This window comes from Cornus florida, unplaced genomic scaffold (genome assembly GCF_030987335.1).
Source record: "Cornus florida cultivar Cherokee Brave unplaced genomic scaffold, ASM3098733v1 CherokeeBrave_3.0.0_Hap2_Chr08, whole genome shotgun sequence".
Lineage (NCBI taxonomy): Eukaryota > Viridiplantae > Streptophyta > Magnoliopsida > Cornales > Cornaceae > Cornus > Cornus florida.
The window spans coordinates 96,558,619-96,580,101 of record NW_026775578.1 but is presented as its reverse complement, the minus strand read 5'-3'; the positions used below and the strand labels follow the sequence as shown (position 1 = coordinate 96,580,101).

Genomic DNA, 21,483 nt, shown 5'->3' with positions numbered 1-21,483 from the left:
TTCCTAGTGCAATTGGTAATTTGAGCAACTTAGTGTTATTGGGGTTGGGAGGTAATGACTTAACAGGATCAATTCCAAATATACTCGGGCAACTAAGCAAAATCCAACGTTTGGGAATATTTGAAAATCTAATACAGGGGTTGATGCCCAACTCTTTTTGCAATTTGACAAACATATTTGAGTTGAATTTGTGAAGAAATAAGCTTTCTGGCTGAATTCCAAACTGTTTTGGACTATTAACTTCATTACGAATCCTCCATTTAGGCTCCAATGCACTGACTTCAAAAATACCACCAACTTTGTGGAGCCTTGAGGATGTCATTACTATGGACTTGTCCTCCAATATTCTAATTGGCTCTCTACCTCCAGAAATTGGCAATTTGAAACACATTAGTGAATTGTATCTGTCAGAAAATCAGTTCACAGGTGAACTTCCAAGCACCATTGGTCAACTCCAGAGCTTGGAATCCTTAGATCTATGTCAGAATAGATTACAAGGCCCCATACCCTTGTCATTTTCTAATTTGATAAGTATGAAATCCTTGAACCTCTCTCAGAATGATCTTTCTGGTGTGATCCCCAAGTCGTTGGAGAAACTTTCAGATCTTAAATATTTGAATGTTTCTTTCAATAGACTAACCGGAGAAATCCCCACTGGAGAACCTTTTGCCAACTTCACCCCCGAGTCTTTCAGGCAAAGTGGTGCATTGTGCGGTGCACCTCAGTTCCATGTCAAAGCATATAAAAGTCATAGAAAATTAGGGAAGATTCAGATTGTCCTAAAATTCATTGTACCATCGGTTGTTGCATTAGTGGTAGTTGGAGTAGCTCTTTTAATTTGGTGGCTACAATTCCGAAACAAAAAGAAGCAAATTCCGATTCAAGTTGATCCACCAATTAGCATAACACATAGAAGAATTTCATATAATGAGATTCTTTATGCAACAAACCATTTTAGTGAAGGCAATTTGATTGGGAAGGGAAGCATTGGCACAGTATACAAAGGGACATTCTCTGATGGGATGATAGCTGCTGTAAAGGTCTTTGATTTGAAGTTGCAAAGAGCATTCGCGAGTTTTGATGTAGAGTACGAAGTAATTCACAACATTTGCCACCAAAATCTTGTCAAGATAATCAGTAGTTTCTTGAACCTCGATTTCAAAGCCTTGGTGCTTGAATACATGCCTAACGGGAACCTTGAGAACTGACTTTATTCTCACAACTACTTTTTGAATATTGTTAAAAGATTAGGCATTGTGATAGATGTGGCATCTGCCTTGGAGTATCTGTATCATGGTTCTTCAACCTCTGTTGTGCATTGTGACCTAAAGCCGAGCAACATCCTATTAGATGAAGACATGGTCGCGCATGTAGCTGACTTCGGCATAACAAAGCTCTTGCCAGAGAACAAGTCAATAACACACACAAAGAACTTGGGCACCATTGGGTATATGGCACCAGGTAAACTTAATTCATTCTATAATGATATGCTACAACACAATCGTTTAAATATTTTAGCTCTATATATCAATCTCCTGACATATGGAAGAAAAAAAAAAAATCCCACGAAGAACATATAAACATTTGTGTTTCAATGTTTTTATTCTGTTTGCGTATGCTAACTTGTTATAAATAATAGTAATAATAAGATAAGATCCTCATGAAGAAGAAGAATATATGCCAAAATATTATGGAACTACTATGTATATTAACTTGTTCATTTTTCTTGTCGGGGCTAAGCATCTTCATGTATTGTTCTTATAGTTCATTTATTCTCTATACATAATGTGTTTTTCCTTTGTTGAGTTGACAATGAGTAGTGATGTTGCAGAGTACGGGTTAGCCGGAGTAGTGTCCATTGCTGGTGATGTATATAGTTATGGAATCCTGCTGTTGGAAACATTTACAAGAAAGAAACCGACTGATGATCTATTTGTGGGAGAAGTGAGCTTAAAGAGTTGGGTATTTGAGTCTTTTTCGAGTGCAGTGATGGATGTTGTGGATTCTAATTTAGTGAGTGTAGAGGAAGAAAATTTTACTGTCATACAAATTTTTTTTCCATCTATCTTCAAATTGGCTCTAGAATGCACATCAGAGTTACCTGAGGAGAGGATTAACATAGAAGATGCCCTAGTTAGGCTCAAGAAGTTCAAAACCATAGTTCTTGAAAATCTAATGAGGCCTTGAATAAAGTGTCTGTAAGTAGTTCTGATTTCTTCTTTAATTATGAGTTGGAGGAAGTAATGTCTTATAGTAGAATATATCATGTTATGTTGAAGTTGGTCATACATGATCGATGTAACTTAATAAAATATAAATTTTTTCCAAGCAATTAACTTAATAGTTTATGAATAATTGTTTTGCAATATCTTAGAAATTTTTAGCTTGTTCTACTTGCATCCATCTAACTATTACTCGTATCTTTCATAATGAACAAATAATTTTTTTTTTTCTCATTTATCTAAATTTGATAAAAATACACGCAGTCATCTTTTTGTCAACATTTTTACATGAGAGACAAACATTTCTACATCAACTAAATGCAGGCTAAACAACCTTAATGGATGTTTGCCCTTGTTTACCCATGAAATTTGTCCCAACTACTTACAAAAAATTATTGACAAAATGCTGATATGACATTTTCACAGAAGGGACGTTGCTAATGACATAGTATGCCTAGTATACCCAATATCTTCTGAACCTATCATTTAAATTTTGTTATAAATGTGAATTGGTCATGATACCATGTTAGCATAACATCCTATATTGTATTTAGCGTAACCTCCTATGTTGTATTAATTAATGACATAATTTGATATAGATAACAACTGACCATGTTGAGTGATTCTAGATAGTTAATTTTTCTATAGAACCATATCCTATGAGACAATAATTAATTAAATCAACTTGATAAATGTAATTACACAAAAATAATTTCAATTGCTTCTCATTGTACAAGTCCTATCTTTGTTTTTCTCCTTTGTGCAATTTATTTCTGGCATAAAAAATGTAAGTTTCAGTACTGTGTTTTCCCTATGAAAAAAATTACATGGATAACTTTGATAGAATTGAGAATGGATGAATTGTTTAATTCCACACTCATACTTGTCATTAAACAACAAACCAATAAATACAACAGAGAGTAGCAAAATGTTTGTTACAGATCCTATAAACTAGCGCTGCTATGTACAACTAAAAAACAATTTGAATAGTACAAAATAAAGATAAGGATAAGTCAGTTTCCTCTATTATGCCCCCTCAAGATGGAGCTCATGAGAGAAGTCCAATCTTGGACTTGAGTTAAGTAAATTGTTGTCGAGGAAGAGGCTTAGTAAGAGCATCAACAATTTGATCTTCAAAAGAAACATGAGCAACTCGAAGAACACCATTTTGAACCTGATCTCGAATAAAATGAAAATCAATTGCAAGATGCTTCACTCTGGAATGAAAAACTGGATTTGAACAGAGTTGGTTGGTTCCAATGTTATCACAATAAATTACTGGACAGCAGGGAAGCTTAACACCAAGATCAGAGAGAAGATAACAAATCCAATTAGTTCAGCAGCAGTATTAGCAACAAATCGATACTTTTGCCCCTGTAGAGGATCTAACTATGATCCATTGCTTTTTAGAACTCTAGGAAATAGGATTTTTATCAAGATAAATAACATAGGCTCCTATAGATGAAAAAGTATCTTTGTCCCCTGCCCAATCAGCATCGGAAAAAGCATGCAAGCTGAGAGATGAGTCATAATAAATTTGTAAGCCATCATTAATGGTGTGACGACCCTGGATTTTACAAACCCAGTATGTCTTGTGATGACCCGAAACAGATTCAAAATGCGGAAGCAAAAGAAGTGAAACAGTCACTAAGGTAGGTGCAAACCCTAATTCTTGGTGTGGACTTCGACAAGCCACGGAACTGAAAGAATTAACCAAAAGAAAAAATAAAACGAAGGAATCAGTTAGTATCTTAGGGTACCAATGACGACCAATGAACAAGATCTAGTTTAAACTAGACTACGTCCGCCATTAGATGGCTTAAACAAGGTCAACGAAGTCGAGTGGGAACGAACCAATCGGTATAAATCTGAAAAGGCAACAACCAAACAAAAACCTACAAGGCAACTCTATTTCGATCGGTAGAAATGAATCTTCGGTCGACTGGAATGAGCCAAGAAATGAGCCTTCATTTCGGTCAGCTGAAATGACAAATCAGTCAACCGGTTGTGGCTTAAAATGGACATTGGCTTTTGGAATTTGATTTTCATTGTTCAATTAGCCACTGGTCGGCCAAAATGATGCTTTGGTTGACTGAAATGGCTTGAATTTTTGCAGAAAGTTCTGTAAAACCCGAAAATGCAAAAGGCTTCTCAAGCCTCCTTTAAATCCCCCATGGCCTGATCAATTTGAATTATATGCTATTGTGTGATGATGTAAACGTGCACGCATGTGTAATATGATATTTTAAATATGCTACCATGGCCTGCGGCGTTTTTAAGATTCATTTACAAGATTTTACATGCCAAACCTCCAAGGTTAGAAAAATTACATTTCAAAGGTGAAACTTGAAATTTAAATGCATACACTTGAACTTTAAAGTTTGTGGCCCTTGGCCTCGTGTCATACATATCAAATGAGTACTAAAATGAGAGCTTAGGCACTTATTACATATTCGGAATTGAAAATAACATGTTAAACCAAATATTTCATTACAATTTCAAAGAGAATCTAAACATGTTAACACTTGCATGTTGGCAAAATACATCAAATCACTTCAAAATATACAAGGTAACCTAGGGATGCATGTTGTGCATCCCAAACCAAGGTATCCATACCTGAAAAATATCCTAATAACTTAGGGTGAGTAAATAAGTTACTCGTAGGGAGAAGTGCATGTGTATACCCTAAAGTTTCAAATGCCATGCAAGTTCAACATAGATCATCACAAGGGATCATTCCTCCTAACATCTATGTTCCAAGGTGAACTAAGGGATCATCTCAAGCTACTCATGCAATTAAAATGAACTACGACATACAAGTATACATGCTCAAGTATATTAAAACAAGATATGCAAAAAAAGTGTTAAAACTCGATATACGACGTACAAGCATACATTTACAAGTATGCTAAACCATATTAAAACAAGATATGCAATATCTAAGTCTACATACACAAGCATACAATTTATATGGAGAACCTCGAAAATCAAGTATACAAGCACAAGTATATTAAGCTAAATGAGACACGCACAAGACAAGTATACACGATACAAGTATGCTAGGCTATCTCTAAGCTACATCATCAATATACAAGTATACATGCTAGGTACACTAAGCAATGTGTAGCGAAATATTCAATATCAACAAGTATACGTCCATAAGTACACAAATCAATATTGAAACGGAATGCAATAAAAATATATACATATTCACAAGTATACATTCACAAGTGTACTAAATGTAATTTTAAACACACGGAATGAGTATACAAGTTCAATATACAAAATAAGGTTTACACCAACGAATCAAGTATACAAGCACAAATATACTAAATAAGATTTAAATATACAAGGCAAGTACCAATTCACAAGCTACAAGTAATCCACCATTAACTATTAGGAATTTAATGCGAAATTAAATAGTGGAAATACTAGGATACTCGATCACAGGCCAAGCAAGTTATTCTCAGCAATTACGACCCATAAGGTACTACCTAGTGCGCGCGTGTATAAGTTATTCTGGGCAATTACAACCCACAAGGTACTACCTATTGTGTACTCCATATGACTAAGGAAACTCTTGTCTGCATACTAGAGCCAAACTCTAGCCATCACATGTACATTTTCCTTACAAGCCTTCCAAAATCATTAAGTTCAAAACTTATGCAAAATTAATAAATTAGACCAAACTTATACAAAATCAAATAATGCATAAAACCCATCTTTCATGCACAAGTAAGGTTAAATCAACACAAATCATGTCCTAGAATTCAAGTCTAAGTGGCATATGATATGTCAAGTCCTCGATATGCAATTTATACACAAAACAAGAATATTTTACAACAATTGAGCCAAATTACCATCCTAAGCCACAAGTACTAAATAAACTATAATTTAGTAACTGGTTTTCAAAGTAATCAATTGTAATATTCTAAATAAGCTATATACTTACGCAGGATATATTTAAATAATCTTTGCAAGACAACGGTATCCTATATCATGCTAAGTCCAATTACCATTTTAAGAGGCCACAAGTATTAATTCTATAACAAGTTAGTAACATGCTCACAAGGTAATTAATGTACTACATTTCAAGAGATTATCATTTAAACATGAAATGTCGCTAAAATTAAATAATTTGGTAAATGAAACAATTTACCTACGGCAAGATATACATGCTCTCAAGGCTTGAATTATCTAATAAGCTATATAATGCCTATATACAATAATTCCTTAAGCTACTAAATACATGATATCTCTACACACTATATATATATAAGCTAAGCATGCTTCTAAATCATGAATTTAGCTACACAATATATATATAGACTATAATTTGGCAAACTATACATATATTTACACCAAACATGCTATTAATCATTAAACTCTAAATCATTTCAAAGGATTTCTATCTATACATAAGACTATGATTAAACAAGCATGTAAACAATATATATTAAGCTCCAAAAACACTAAAACACTAAGGAAATAAACATACAACAACCCCTACCTCACTTTGAGATGAAATCTCAAATCCCACCGAAACGGAACCGCTCTGAATCCTACGAAACTTTGGGGTTTTGTCAGGGACAATGAGATGAACATTAAACCCTAAGGAGGTCACACCAAATCCAAACTTGGCTTTAAACCCAAACTCGAAAAATGGCTTAAAAAGGATTCCAATCAGTTGGAATCGAAGGCCTCACCAAGGCCGAGTGAGGGGGAAGATGAGTAAAAATATCCCTCTCACCCCCTATTTATGGAAAAACTTAAAAAGTGCCCCGAATGGATCCTACCCTGCCCAAAAAAGTGGAATTTGAGCAGACGCGCTCAAACAACAAAACACCGTGAACAAAAAAGAACTGAAATTATAAAAACTGAACAACAGAAGAAACGGTATCAAAAACTGAGTCCCGAACAGAGAGATATACCCCAAACAAGTTCGGCGGCAACCGGGGTCAAAAACCCGAAAACGAGGGAGATCGACCGCAAGACAATTCTAAGAGTATATGACTCAATGAAATGTGAAAATGAATTCTATACGAGGATTCAAGCCCTAAGGAGACACTTTGCAATTAACTTTCATTAATTGCATAAAGGCCCCTACACAAAAAGATAACTGCAAAAGTGATCCGCATGAAAATATCTTCCAAAAGATATTTTCTTAAAAACACCCAAATCAAAATATCTTCAAAAGATATTTATGAAAACTACCCTAAGAAATGAAAATATTTCTGAAGAATCTTTTCATTCACGCCCTTACGGGAAAAAGAAAAAACTGGTGAGTTTTTCTTTAAAAGTAAAGTTACGCCTTTCAGGGAAACCAACAAGAATGAGAGCACATGGAGTCAAAAATCAACTCCAACCACGAAGAGTGAGTTACGTGAAAGGAAATTTCAACGAAAAAAATTTAATTCGTAAAAATGGAGAAAAAGGAAAGGAAGGAAAATGACCAGGTCATTACAAATGGTTCTAACCAGATAACGCAAGAGCCTTTTTACAAAGTGCCAATGCTCAGTTGTAGGGCAATGCATATATTGTGATAACTTGTTAACAGCAAAGGCAATGTCAGGTCTTGTGAAGAGTAAATACTGAAGGCTGCCAATAACTGTGCGATACTCAGATGGATCAAACAGAGTGGAACTCGAGTTTAACATGAGAGAGGGACTAGTTGGCATTAGAGTGAGAACTAACTTGGCTTCTTGCATCTGTGTGTGAGCTAAAAGATCCATAATGTAGCACCGCTGAGAGAGTAACATACCATTTTTGTTTGGGACAACCTCGACACCCAAAAAATAAGTCAGCAACCCAAGATCTTTAATAGAAAATCGTTGAGCAAGAACAGTCACAAACCGATTTACCATGGCAATACCATTACCCGTGAGAATTTTTTCATCAACATATACAATGAGATATAGAGTATGACCATCAGCATTGAAGACAAATAGAGAAGCATCAATATAGGAATTCTTAAAGACAGAAGACAGAAAGGTTCGAAGTTCCTGATACCAGGCCCGAGGAGCTTGTTTTAGGCCATAAATTGCTTTTCTGAGTTTGCATACATGTGATGGGTGGTCTTTATCAAAAAAACATGGTGGTTGGGACATATATACATTATCTGAAAGGGTACCTTGAAGAAAGGCATTGTTTATGTCAAGTTGTCGTAATGACCAGCCACGACTTACAACCAAACTGAGCACAACTTGAATCAGGGTTAGCTTAAGCACAGGACTGAATGTGTCATGATAATCTATTCCCGGACGTTGGTAAAAGCCCTTTGCAACTAGACGAGCTTTGAACCTGTCAATAGAATCACCAGAATTCCTTTTAATTCAAAAAATCCACTAACTTCCAATGAGGTTGTGATTTGTATCAGGTGGAACTAACTCCAATGTGTCATTCTTGACTAAGGCATCATACTTTTCAGACATAGCTCGACACCATTTATGATCTTTGATAGCTTGGGTCACCGTGGTTAGTTCAATGTCATTGGATTTAGATAGTTGAGTGTGAAGGTTTATTTTTTTGAAAGGTTTGTGAATGTTGTTCTTGACTCTGGTGGTCATTTGGTGAGCAGTGTGAGGATTAGTACTTGGTGTTGGTTGCCGGGAAGTGGTGTGAGTGATTGGTGCAAATGAGTTTAGTGCAGGTAAGGGGTCGACCATGGGTGCTGGTAGTGGAAGTTCACTGGGTAACTGTTGATGAACGTCTACTGCTGATGGAATATTGAGTGGTGATACCGGATCAGATGTTGAGGAGACACGCAGAAGTGGAGGAATCTAAGTGGAAATAGAATTGGATTGGGTATGAGTTGATTATTTGGAGAGATGGGTGAAAGGAAATGAGGACTCAACAAACTTAACATGCCAAGATACATAGATTTTGGAGGTAGAGGGATCAAGACAATATTAGGCATTTTGAGTTAAAGAATATCTAATAAAGACAGATGGTTTTGAACGAGAATCTAGTTTGTGACTTGTATATGGTCTAAGCCAAGGGTAACACAGACATCCGAAAATTCATAGTTTGGAGTAGTTAAGAGTAGTTCCAAAAATATTTTCATATGGAGAGGAGAGATCAAGTGTGGGTGTTAGCATTCGATTTATTAGGTAGACTGTTGTGGCAAATGCACAAGACCAATAGACTAGAGGAAGTAAGGCATGGGAGAGTAATGCTAAACCAGTTTCAACTATGTGAAGATGTCTTCTTTTAGAAAAGCCATTGTGTTTAGGTGTGTGATGTGGTGTAGTGAGATGAGAAATTCCATTGGTTACAAGAAAATTGGTAAGGGCAATGTATTCGCCTCCATTATCAGAGTAGAATGTCTTGATATTTTTATCAAAGTATTTTTCAACAATGGTTTTAAAGTGAATAAAAATAGCTTTGACTTCTGATTTTTGCTTAACGGGGTAGAACTAAATATATTTTGTGAAGTGATCAATAAATGTTGTATAGTATTTAAATCCATCAGTTGAAATTATTGGTGAAGCCCAAACATCTGAAAAGATAGTTTCAAGAGGTTGAGAAGAGACAAGTGTGGATGTAGAGAATGACAATTTATGGCTTTTATTACAGAGACAAGCATTGCAAGAGAAATTGAATGACACAGAGGAAGTTAAGCTTAGTTTATTACTGGAAACAATATGTTTCAAAATGGAAAAAGCTGGATGTCCTAGTCTATGATACCACTCAGAGGAGGAAGTCTTTATACTGGAAAAGGCAAGTAATGGGGATGAAACTGGCCACTCATATACACCATCTTTAGTTTGACCCTTCAGTAGTGTTGCCCCTGTTTAAAGTTCCTTCACAAGAAAGGTAGATGGTAAGAATTCAATTGAAACATTGTTTATGCTACAAAATTAGAAAATTGAGATAAGATTTTTTTTTTTTCATATCAGGAACACAAAGAACATTATTTAATTGAAAAGTATTTTTAGAAGTTGTGAGAGAAGTGGAACCAATGTGGGTAATGGGGAGGCCCGAGCCATCTCTGATCATAATGTCATCTGAGCCATTGTATGGAGCATGCATTGAGAGATTATTTGAATCAGCAGTGACATAGTGAGAGGCACCACTATCCAAGAGCCAAGATGGATTGGTAGAAGAACTAGCAGCATTGTATGCCTGTGGTTGCCATGATAAAGTAAGATGATTGATTGGAGCATTGGAGTTGTTGTTGGGTGATAAAATTGGTACCAGTCGAAATGAGGGACATTTTTTTTTTGCAGTATGACCCTGTAGTCTGTAGATTTTGCAAAATCCCAAGTATGGATGAAAAGGATGAGTGCCTGGAGTTGAGGTTAGTCCACCATTTATTGATGTGAAATTTTGATTGTTATTAGAGTGCTAGGAGGTATTGTTGCTGCCGGAGCCTGATGGTGGACGCCAGTTTGTTGTGTTTCTGCTGGTGGGATTTGCAGTAGAAGGAAAGTGAGATGGTGCTGTTTGTGTGGTCAGCAATGATGCTTCAAAGTTGAGCAATTTTTCATAAAGCTCTTCAAAGGAAATTAAAGTATCCCTGGCTTGGACAGCACGAACCAGTTCCTTGTACTCATCACCAAGCCCATCGACAATTTTTTTGTAAGATCCTCTGCATCAAGTAGTGCTCTAAGAAGAGCAAGTTCATCAGCTCTTGCTTTTATTATCTGTATAAATTCAGTCACACTTTCAGACCCCTTTGTGATCTTCTTTAGTTGACATTTAACCTGTTTGATGCATCCACGAGAAGGCATGGCACATGTGTTGGCCAAGATGGTCCATGCTTTACGAGAAGTTTTGGCTTGAGCAATGAATAGAATAATGGTTGGGGAGAGGAAGCCAATGATGGCATTAAGGATTAACTGATCTTGTTGAATCCAGATAATATAATTTGGATTTGGTCTGGTGGTTCCTTCCTGGGTGAGGGTGGCAACTGGACATAGTTTTGAGCCATCAACATAGCCTAGTAGGTCATAACCAATGAATAAAGTTTAAAATTGTAGCTTCCAAGAGATGTAGTGTAATACCCCTAATTTTACAAGGATATTCCTGGTATTTAATTTTCTATTATTATTTTCTATTTTGGTGATTTAATTGACTTAATTGATTTATTTTTATTTTTGTTAATTGAAATTACTTGTTTAAGTGTTTTAATTATTTAATGGATTTAATTATTTAATTGGGTTATTTAATTGGATTTTTTTATATAATTGGAATTACTTGTTCAAGTGCTTTTAATTAATTCGTTGTATTTTACTGTTTTAATTACCATAATTATTTAATTGATTTAATTAATTAATTCATTGTGTATTTATTTTCTTTATCGTGCCTTAGGATTTTAGGTTTCAAGATGTAGCCGACTTATGATTTAATTAGTTTCATTCTTAGATTAGAATTGGAATTAGGGTTAAGAGTTTATAAGTCTATATATATACATGTATACGTTCTGCCTAGGGTTGAAAACAAAACCTTATTCCCGGAGTGAGAGGCAGAGAGAAACAGAGAGGAGGATTAGAGAGAAACAAAGTGTAACCTTGGGTGATTAATAAAGCAGTTCAAAGAGGAAGGCACGGGGTTGTTCTGGGTTTGAACCAAAGCACTGGAGGAGTAGATTTACAGTTTAGAACACAAGCGTATCATACAGAAACTGTGGAATTAGAGTTTCAAATCTGAAACTCAAAGGCAAGTTCTTTTCTTCCTCCTTCCCTTTGCTTGTGTTCTGTACACCTAGATAGTCTTTAGGAAATTTAATTGAACAATAATTGAACCATGCATGACTGTTGTATATTATGTTTCATTATCTGTAATCGGTGAAATTAATTTGAAATCATTCTGACATGTATAGTTTTGTATCGTTTCTGTTTCGGCATAAAACGGGCCACTATTTTAATTTTATTTTGAATCTTACTGCATCAAACCAAGGTCTAAATTATTAATAGATGTAATTTAAGGTCTGTAACTACAATATAGAGGAAGAACAGTAAGGTTGGAGTGGCCGGAGATGGAGAGGATGAGCTGAAACGGAGCGGAGGAGGCCGAAAGCTCTCAGAATGAGTGAGAGCCAGCTCCATAGAAGTGGGAGCTGGCTCCCACCTATGTAGAGCAGGCTCCAAGGACCATGGAGCTGGCTCTAGGCTGAAAGAGCCTGTTCCCAAGGTTTAGAGCAGGCTCCCTCTTCAATTTTGCACACTGTTATATTTTTTTTTGTTTTTTTTTTTACGAACTGTTTGTACTGTTGGTGCATGGAGACTATTCTGATCAATCTGGGACTATACAGAGTGATTAGGAAGATGGTTTTGAGTATCATTAAGACTTAAAATTAATTAGAATTCAGTTCTAATTACTTGGCATAAACAGTATCAAATTAATGGAATTATGTATACTGTTAACGGATGAAAGATGGATTAATTACTTAATTAAATTCTAGCAATATAATGGGATGTGGGATATGTATAAAGCCTATTTTAAGTGCATGGTAGGGTCCTCTGTATATTTATTTTGATCTATTCATGCATTGGAATGTTAATTGTCGAATTGTTAAACTTTTTCTGCAATTACTTGGATTACCGTTGGATTTTAATTGTTAGAATATTAATTATTGTCTCTGCAATTATTTGGATATCATTTTGGACTAAATTACCATCTGTATATTCGTTTTGATCTAAACATGCATGGGGATGTTAATTGCTGAATTATTAAACTTCTCTGTAATTACTTGGGTTATTAATGGATTTTAATTGCTAGAATATTTACTAGCATCTCTGCAATTATTTGGATATTAGTTGGGACTGTAAATTACTCAGTATGATTTATATGTTGTAATTTACATGGATATGGAGGATTGTGTGCACCGGTATGGGACGGTGGCACATTAGGGACGGCTTGGCTTCAAAATGCTAAGACCTAACCTATAGGATTAATGGAATGGATTGTAAACTGTTGAATCCTAAATTGTGTATAAGTTAGATCAACTGACTATGTTGAATGACTTCCTAGACTAGTTGGTTGTGGTCAAGTCATATCAGCTGAATATGTTGAGTGACTATCTGGACTGTGTTTTGTATGTCTCCTCAATGTATAATTGAATGACATACTCTGGATTTGTACGGATTTTAGATATATGATTATGGTACCATGAGATGAGCTTGAGTCTCAGGTTCATTGGTTAGGGTGTGTATATGCAGTGGATGCGTAGGTGGATATAGTAGGTAGGTGTACCCTATTAGGTCTAGGTAATCATGCCCAACTTAGGGTGCGTTTTCGCATATTGTCTTCTATTCAGGTTGAGACCCCTATTATAGTCTAGTGAATGTCCTTAGTGTGGATATATATATACATATGGACTAGATAGCTATTGTGAGGATGTCTAGGGTGTATCTGCGTATCAGGTCACTATATGGATTGCAGTTAGATTAGAACTTGTTCATGGGCCTGACCTACTCCTTTATTCTTTCCAGGTACAAGACGGTTCCAGCCTTAGTGCTTGATCGTGCTGGTTGAGGACAGTTTCTCATTCATCGGATTACGTAGGACTTCTCTTTATAATCTAGCTTAGTCTTATTTTTTTTTTTCAGTTATTTCATTTACAGTTGGGATTTTTATTAGGGGTCCATTAGATGGATTCCCGAGTTGTTAATTAATTGGAGGTTTTGGAATTTGGATTTTAATAACTATATTTTGAGGATTTTCATTAGAATTCAATTCAGCTATTTTTATTTACTTCTTATTATTTCATCTTGTATTCTGTGTTCATTAAAATACTTTAATTGTTTGATATTTTCCTCAGGTTTGGGCCTGGGCCTGATCAATCTGTGTCTCGGATCTGAAGGGTATCACAGTTGGTATTAGAACCGGGTTTAAGTGTCTCTAGGATGTTTTGTATTAAGACTTCCGCGTAGCGTTTTCTCTTGATTAGAGCTTAAGTTTAGGATTCATTGTATTCCTTTACAGTTCGTTTAAACTCGTACTGATATCTTTCTTTCTTTGTTAACAGCATGGTTAACGCTAGAATGGGACAGATGAACAGTTGACAGAGGAGAATGGCACGTAGGCAACAGGAACGCCTGCAGCGTCAGGAAGAGTAGCCTTTGCCAGAGTTTCAGGATATTGGTCAGTTCTATGAGGAGCAGGAGGATGCTCAGCAGACTCGGGATCAGGGAGGAGATCCAGAGTTTCCTCCTCACATCAATAACCTTATTGCTCGGGCTATAAAACCAGAGGTAACCACTGCACTTCGGAATCAACCTCATGTACAGCCGGTGCCATTACCAGCACCATTACCAGCACCTGTTGTTCAGATTGATACTTAGGAGAAGGCCAGGAGTTCTTTCATAAAGGGGAGCCCACCTGAGTTCACGGGCTCCACCGATGCGAGAGCAGCTCACCAGTGGAAACAGGACATCGAGCGACATCTTCACTTAGTACAGTACACGAAGGTTCAAAAGCAGATGCTTGCTACCTTCAAGTTAGTTGGGGATGCACTGTAGTGGTGGTCAGTTACCACCATAAAGGAGAGGATGGCATTGACTTATGATGAGTTTAGTGCACACTTTGAAGAGAAGTACTTCCCTTTTGCAGTCAGGGCAACTATGAAGACTGAGTTTCTAAATCTACAGTAGGGGAACATGACAGTGGCGGAGTTTGAGCAGTAGTTCACACGTTTGTCTCTCTTTGCACCGGAGGTGGTGGATACAGAGGAGAAGAAGTGCAACAGTTTCATCAAGGGACTGATGTGGTCTATCAAGAGAGCTATTGCAGGTAGTCTAGCCTATACTACCTATGCTCAGGTGGTAGGCGCCGCACTACAGCAGTATCAGTTGACCATGGATTTCAGACAGGCCAAGGGTGAGAAGCGGGGTAACAGAGACTCTGCTAATCAGTAAGCAGAGAAAGGGAATGGGAACGGACACCAACAGAATGACAAGGGCAAATTCCAGGGACAACAGCCTCGGAAGAAGCACAAGGGTGGTTCAGATGCTCACAGGGATGTGACACCTATTCAGCGACAGCAGAATGGGGGACCACAGGCAGGACAGGGTCAGCCATAGGCTAACCGATAGAGGAGGTCGTTTGGTACTTTCTAGGGTAGTTGCTACACTTATGGAGAGTATGCTCCTACTTCCAGGCAGTGTCCTAGAGCAAGACAGGGATAGGGACAGCATATGTAGTAGGGGCAGAGGGTGCCCGTGCCTTTATCAACTCCACAGGTTCCACGGATTCAGGGACAGACATATCCGGCTTTACCGGCACCACCGCAGCCTTAGGGACAGGCATTGCAACAGTTACATTATGGTAGGGTGTACAACCCTAAGCCACAGGATATGCAGGTACCTCAGGCTATTGAGGGTAAGTTTCCTATTCATGGTTTACTTGGGCGTGTATTATTTGATACGGGTGCTACACACTCATTTATAGCTAGATCTTTCGTTGCTTTGTCTGGGATGACGACTCGGGTATGCAGTAGACCTCATGGTATCTCTACACCATTAGGCGATACAGCTATTCTTCATGAGAGTGATGGGCCTGTGACACTAGATATTGGTAGACTCAGATTTTTAGCCAATCTTTTGGTCCTGGACATGCACAGTTATGATATGATACTTGGGATAGATTGGTTATCGCATTACCATGCCCAAGTTGATTGTTATGATAGGTCAGTTATTTTCACCATACCTGGTCAGGACATGTACGTAGTCGCTATGCCGCGTTCTAGCGGGGTCACTAGCACCTATTTGTTTTATATGGAGGAGGAAATAGAGGAGGGGACTACTGTATCATTGGATAATATACCAATTGTACAGGATTTCTCAGATGTATTTTAGGAGATTCCAGGGTTACCGCCTAGTCGCGAGATCGACTTTGTGATAGACTTAGCTCCAGGCACTACGCCTATTGCTAGGGCACCGTATAGGATGGCACGAGTGGAGATGAGAGAGCTGAGGGATCAGATCAGCAGCTACTCATTTAGGGTTTTATTCGCAGGAGTACTTCACCCTGGGGAGCACCAATTCTATTTGTGAAGAAGAAGGATGGTTCACTTCGGCTGTGTATAGATTACAGGGAGTTGAACAAGGTTACTAGTCGTAATAAGTACCCTTTACCCAGGATTAATGATCTTTTTGATCAATTGAAGGTAGCTACTTACTTCTCTAAGATTGATCTGCGGTCTAGATATCATCAACTTTGGGTTCGGGAGCAGGATGTTCTGAGGACAGCGTTTCTCATTAGATATGGATCTTATGAGTTTCGGGTGATGCCGTTTGGGTTGACTAATGCACCAGCGGTTTTCATGGATTTAATGAACAGAGTCTTTAGGGCTTACTTGGATCAATTTGTCATTGTCTTCATAGATGACATTTTGATTTACTCGAGGTCAGAGGACGACCATGCTAGACATCTACGGATTGTGTTGCAGACACTTTGTGAGCACCAATTGTATGCTAAGTTTGAGAAATGTGAATTTTGACAGCGGGAAGTGAAATTTCTAGGTCACGTGGTGTCGGAAAGGGGAATAGCGGTGGATCCAGCTAAGGTTTCAGTGGTGGTTGAGTGGGGACAACCTACTTCACCTACTGAGATTCGGAGTTTCCTCGGTTTGGCAGGATATTACAGGAGGTTCATCCAAGGGTTCTCAAAGATAGCAGGACCACTCACTCATCTAACTAAGAAGGGTGTACGGTTCGTGTGGGATGAACATTGTTAGAAAGCTTTTGATGAGCTGAAGATTAAGTTGACTTCTGCACCGGTTTTGTCTACCCCACAAAGCAGAATAGAGTATTTGGTTTACACGGATGCTTCTTTACAGGGCCTTGGATGTGTTTTGATGCAGAAGGAGCGACCGATTTCGTATGGATCTTGGAAGCTTAAGCCTCATAAGCTTAATTATCCAACACATGATTTGGAGTTGGCAGCTGTGGTCTTTGCCTTATGGATTTGGAGGCATTATCTGTTGGGTGAGTCCTTCAGATTATTTAGTGATCACAAGAGTCTGCAGTATTTGTTCACTCAGCGAGAGATGAATATGAGACAGCGCAGGTGGTTGGAGTTTGTGAAAGAGTATCATTTTTCTATACAGTACCATCCAGGGAAAGCGAATGTGGTGGCGGATGCACTTAATCGCCGACCTGTTGGTAGTCTTTTCGCTCTATTCACTACTGAGTGGAATACGTTGAAGAAGGTGGATAAGTTGTCGGATGCTTCCATGGCTTGCATGGTAATTACACCTTCTATCATTCACAAAGTTTTGAAGGCACAACTCACGGATCAGCAGTGCATTGACAAAGTTACAGAGATAGCTTCCGAAGAAGTTCTATTCTACTATGTTGGAACTGATGGAGGTTTGAGGTACAAGGGCCATTTGGTGGTACCTTCTACTGATGATTTGAGGAAAGATGTGATGACTGAGACTCACCACTCTGAGTTTTCTGTTCATCCAGGAGGAGACAAGATGTATCAAGATATGAAGCGGCAATTTTGGTGGGCAGGTATTAAGAAGGACATTGCTCTTTTTGTTTCGCAGTGTAGTACATGTCAGATGGTTAAGATAGATCACCAGAGGCCGCTAGAAGCTTTACAGCTACTTCTGATACCAGAGTGGAAATGGGAGAGCATTTCTATGGATTTTGTGGAAGGGTTGCCAAATTCCTTTAAGGGTTACAATTCTATTTGGGTTATTGTGGACAGATTAATGAAATCAACTCATTTCTTGCCTATTCGCACTGACTTCACTTCGGAGCAGTTGGCGAGACTTTACATTATGGAGATTGTGAAGTTGCATGGCATTCCATTATCTATTATATCGGACAGGGATTCGAGCTTTGTGTCAGGATTCTGGAAGAGTTTTCAGCAGGCTTTGGGTACTGAATTACACCTTACTACTGCTTATCATCCCCAGACTGATGGACAGACTGAGGGGGTTAATCAGATTATGGAGGATATGTTTCGGTCGTGTGTTCCTGACTTCAAGGGCAACTAGGAGGAGTATTTGCCACTTGTGGAGTTTGCATATAACAATAGTTTCCAGAAGACTATTGGGATGGCACCATTTGAGGCATTGTATGGCCGACCGTGTCGATCGCCTGTTTATTGGATGGAGGTTAGCAAGAGTAGATTCTTGGGCCCTGAGTTCATCAAGGATACTTCTGAGAAGATTGCTCTTATTTGGGATCACATGCGCACTGCCCAGAGTAGGCAGAAGAGCTATGCTGATCGTCGCACACGTGCTTTGGAGTTTCAGGTTGGGAATCAGGTTTTACTCAAAGTGTCTCCTATGAAAGGAGTCACACGATTTGGGAAGAAAGGGAAGTTGTCACCACGATTTATCGGTCCATTTATGATTACGGATCAAGTTGGAGCTGTTGCTTATCGGTTGGCACTTCCGGATAATTTGGATCGTGTACACAACGTATTCTATGTTTCCATGTTGCGGAAATTTCTACGAGATGAGGATCGGTATCAGTATATCGATGTTGCGGAGATTGAGTTGCAGTCGGATGCAACTTATTTGGAGCCACCCTGTCGTATTGTCGACCTGCGGGATCAAATCCTTCGTAACAAGGTTATTCCATTGGTTCGTGTTCAGTGGAGTCATCATAATGAGGCTGAGTTCACTTCGGAACGGGAGGATGTCATTCGCTCGCAGTTTCTTGAAATATTGGAAGAAGGTAAGAGCGAATTTTGAGAACGGAATTCCTTTGGTTATGGGGGAAGAATGTAATACCCCTAATTTTACAAGGATATTCCTGCTATTTAATTTTATTAGTTAATGGCATCTTATTTGATTATGTGTCATTTTTGTTGGATTGGTTGTTTAATTATTTTCTATTGTGGTGATTTAATTGACTTAATTGATTTATTTTTATTTTTGTTAATTGAAATTACTTGTTCAAGTGTTTTAATTATTTAATGGATTTAATTATTTAATTGGGTTATTTAATTGGATTTTTTTATATAATTGGAATTACTTGTTCAAGTGCTTTTAATTAATTCGTTGTATTTTACTGTTTTAATTACCATACTTATTTAATTGATTTAATTAATTAATTCATTGTGTATTTATTTTCTTTATCGTGCCTTAGGATTTTAGGTTTCAAGGTGTAGCCGACTTATGATTTAATTAGTTTCATTCTTGGATTAGAATTGGAATTAGGGTTAAGGGTTTATAAGTCTATATATATACATGTATACGTTCTGCCTAGGGTTGAAAACAAAACCTTATTCCCGGAGTGAGAGGCAGAGAGAAACAGAGAGGAGGATTGGAGAGAAACAAAGTGTAACCTTGGGTGATTAATAAAGCAGTTCAAAGAGGAAGGCACGGGGTTGTTTCTGGGTTTGAACCAAAGCAATGGAGGAGTAGATTTGCAGATTAGAACACAAACGTATCATACATAAACTGTGGAATTAGAGTTTCAAATCTGAAACTCAAAGACAAGTTCTTTTCTTCCTCCTTCCCTTTGCCTGTGTTCTGTGCACCTAGATAGTCTTTAGGAAATTTAATTGAACAATAATTGAACCATGCATGATTGTTGTATGTTATGTGTGATTATCTGTAATTGGTGAAATAAATTTGAAATCATTCTGACATGTATAGTTTTGTATCGTTTCTGTTTCGGCATAAAATGGGCCACTGTTTTAATTTTATTTTGAATCTTACTACATCAAACCAAGGTCTAAATTATTAATAGATGTAATTTAAGGTCTGTAAGTACAATATAGAGGAAGAACAGTAAGGTTGGAGTGGCCGGAGACGGAGAGGATGAGCTGAAACGGAGCAGGAGGAGGCTGGAAGCTCTCAGAATGAGTGAGAGCCAGCTCCATAGAAGTGGGAGCCGGCTCCCACCTATGTAGAGCCAGCTCCAAGGACCATGGAGCCAGCTCTAGGCTAAAAGAGCCTACTCCCAAGGTTTGGAGCAGGCTCCCTCTTTAATTTTGCACACTGTTATGTTTTTTTTTTTTTGTTTTTTTTACGAACTGTTTGTACTGTTGGTGCATGGAGACTATTCTGATCAATCTGGGACTGTACAGAGTGATTAGGAAGATGGTTTTGAGTATCATTAAGACTTAAAATTAATTAGAATTCAGTTCTAATTACTTGGTATAAACAATATCAAATTAGTGGAATTATGTATACTGTTAACGGATGAAAGATGGATTAATTACTTAATTAAATTCTAGCAATATAATGGGATGTGGGATATGTATAAAACCTATTTTAAGTGCATGGTAGGGTCCTCTGTATATTTATTTTGATTTATTCATGCATTAGAATGTTAATTGTCGAATTATTAAACTTTTTCTACAATTACTTGGATTACCGTTGGATTTAAATTGTTAGAATATTAATTATTGTCTCTGCAATTATTTGGATATCAGTTTGGACTAAATTACCATCTGTATATTCGTTTTGATCTATATATGCATTGGGATGTTAATTGCTGAATTATTAAACTTCTCTGTAATTACTTGGGTTATTAATGGATTTTAATTGCTAGAATATTAACTATCATCTCTGCAATTATTTGGATATTAGTTGGGACTGTAAATTACTCAGTATGATTTATATGTTGTAATTTACATGGATATGGAGGATTGTGTGCATCGGTATGGGACGGTGGCACACTAGGGACGGCTTGGCTTCAAAATGCTAAGACCTAACCTGTCGGATTAATGGAATAGATTGTAAACTGTTGAATCCTAAATTGTGTATAAGTTAGATCAACTAACTAAGTTGAATGACTTCCTAGACTAGTTGGTTGTGGTCAAGTCATATCAGCTGAATAAGTTGAGTGACTATATGGACTGTGTTTTGTATGTCTCCTCAATGAATAATTGAATGACATACTCTGGATTTGGATGGATTTTAGATATATGATTATGGTACCATAAGATGAGCTTGAGTCTCAGGTTCGTTAGTGATAAGCGCCGAATATTGTATATTCAAGCGCCCTAAATTGCATTAGTTAAGTTCTTTATTTGTGTATTTTATATAGATTATCTCTAATTGTATGTTTTTGCACATTTTCAGGTTAAATTGCAAAAAGGAAGCACAAGTGATGCTTTGTGGAGTTTTGAACATAGGAAGGTGCAATGCTGAATTCTGGCAGCAGTGAAATCCGGATTTGCTCACCATTTTTGACCTACCAAATTCGAGAACTGGACTTCCCTCATAACATGAAAGATTTAGAATTCTGAATCAGCTTTCCAAATCTTCAAGAAGTTCATCATTCAGAGTTTGGAGCAGAGAGTTATGATCTTCTTTTTAGAGGTGCTCAGAACTGCCTGGCAG

General features: G+C 37.5%; 1 protein-coding gene across 1 annotated transcript; it reads left to right on the top strand.

Moving 5' to 3' along the window:
• The first annotated feature begins 326 nt into the window (after positions 1–326).
• Positions 327–2,187, top strand: LOC132270604 (receptor kinase-like protein Xa21). Its single transcript, XM_059771777.1, has 3 exons — positions 327–1,137; positions 1,252–1,461; positions 1,832–2,187. The coding sequence occupies exons 1-3, from the start codon at positions 327–329 to the stop codon at positions 2,185–2,187; spliced, it is 1,377 nt and encodes a 458-aa protein (XP_059627760.1).
• The last annotated feature ends 19,296 nt before the right edge of the window (positions 2,188–21,483 follow it).

Bases quoted from the DNA above. Each gene is read 5' to 3' on its own strand.
- LOC132270604 (XM_059771777.1), top strand. From the start codon at position 327: ATGGACTTGTCCTCCAATATTCTAATTGGCTCTCTACCTCCAGAAATT. The intron at 1,138-1,251 runs GTAGTTTCTTGA...TTAAAAGATTAG, and splicing joins AAATCTTGTCAAGATAATCA to GCATTGTGATAGATGTGGCA. The intron at 1,462-1,831 runs GTAAACTTAATT...GTGATGTTGCAG, and splicing joins CATTGGGTATATGGCACCAG to AGTACGGGTTAGCCGGAGTA.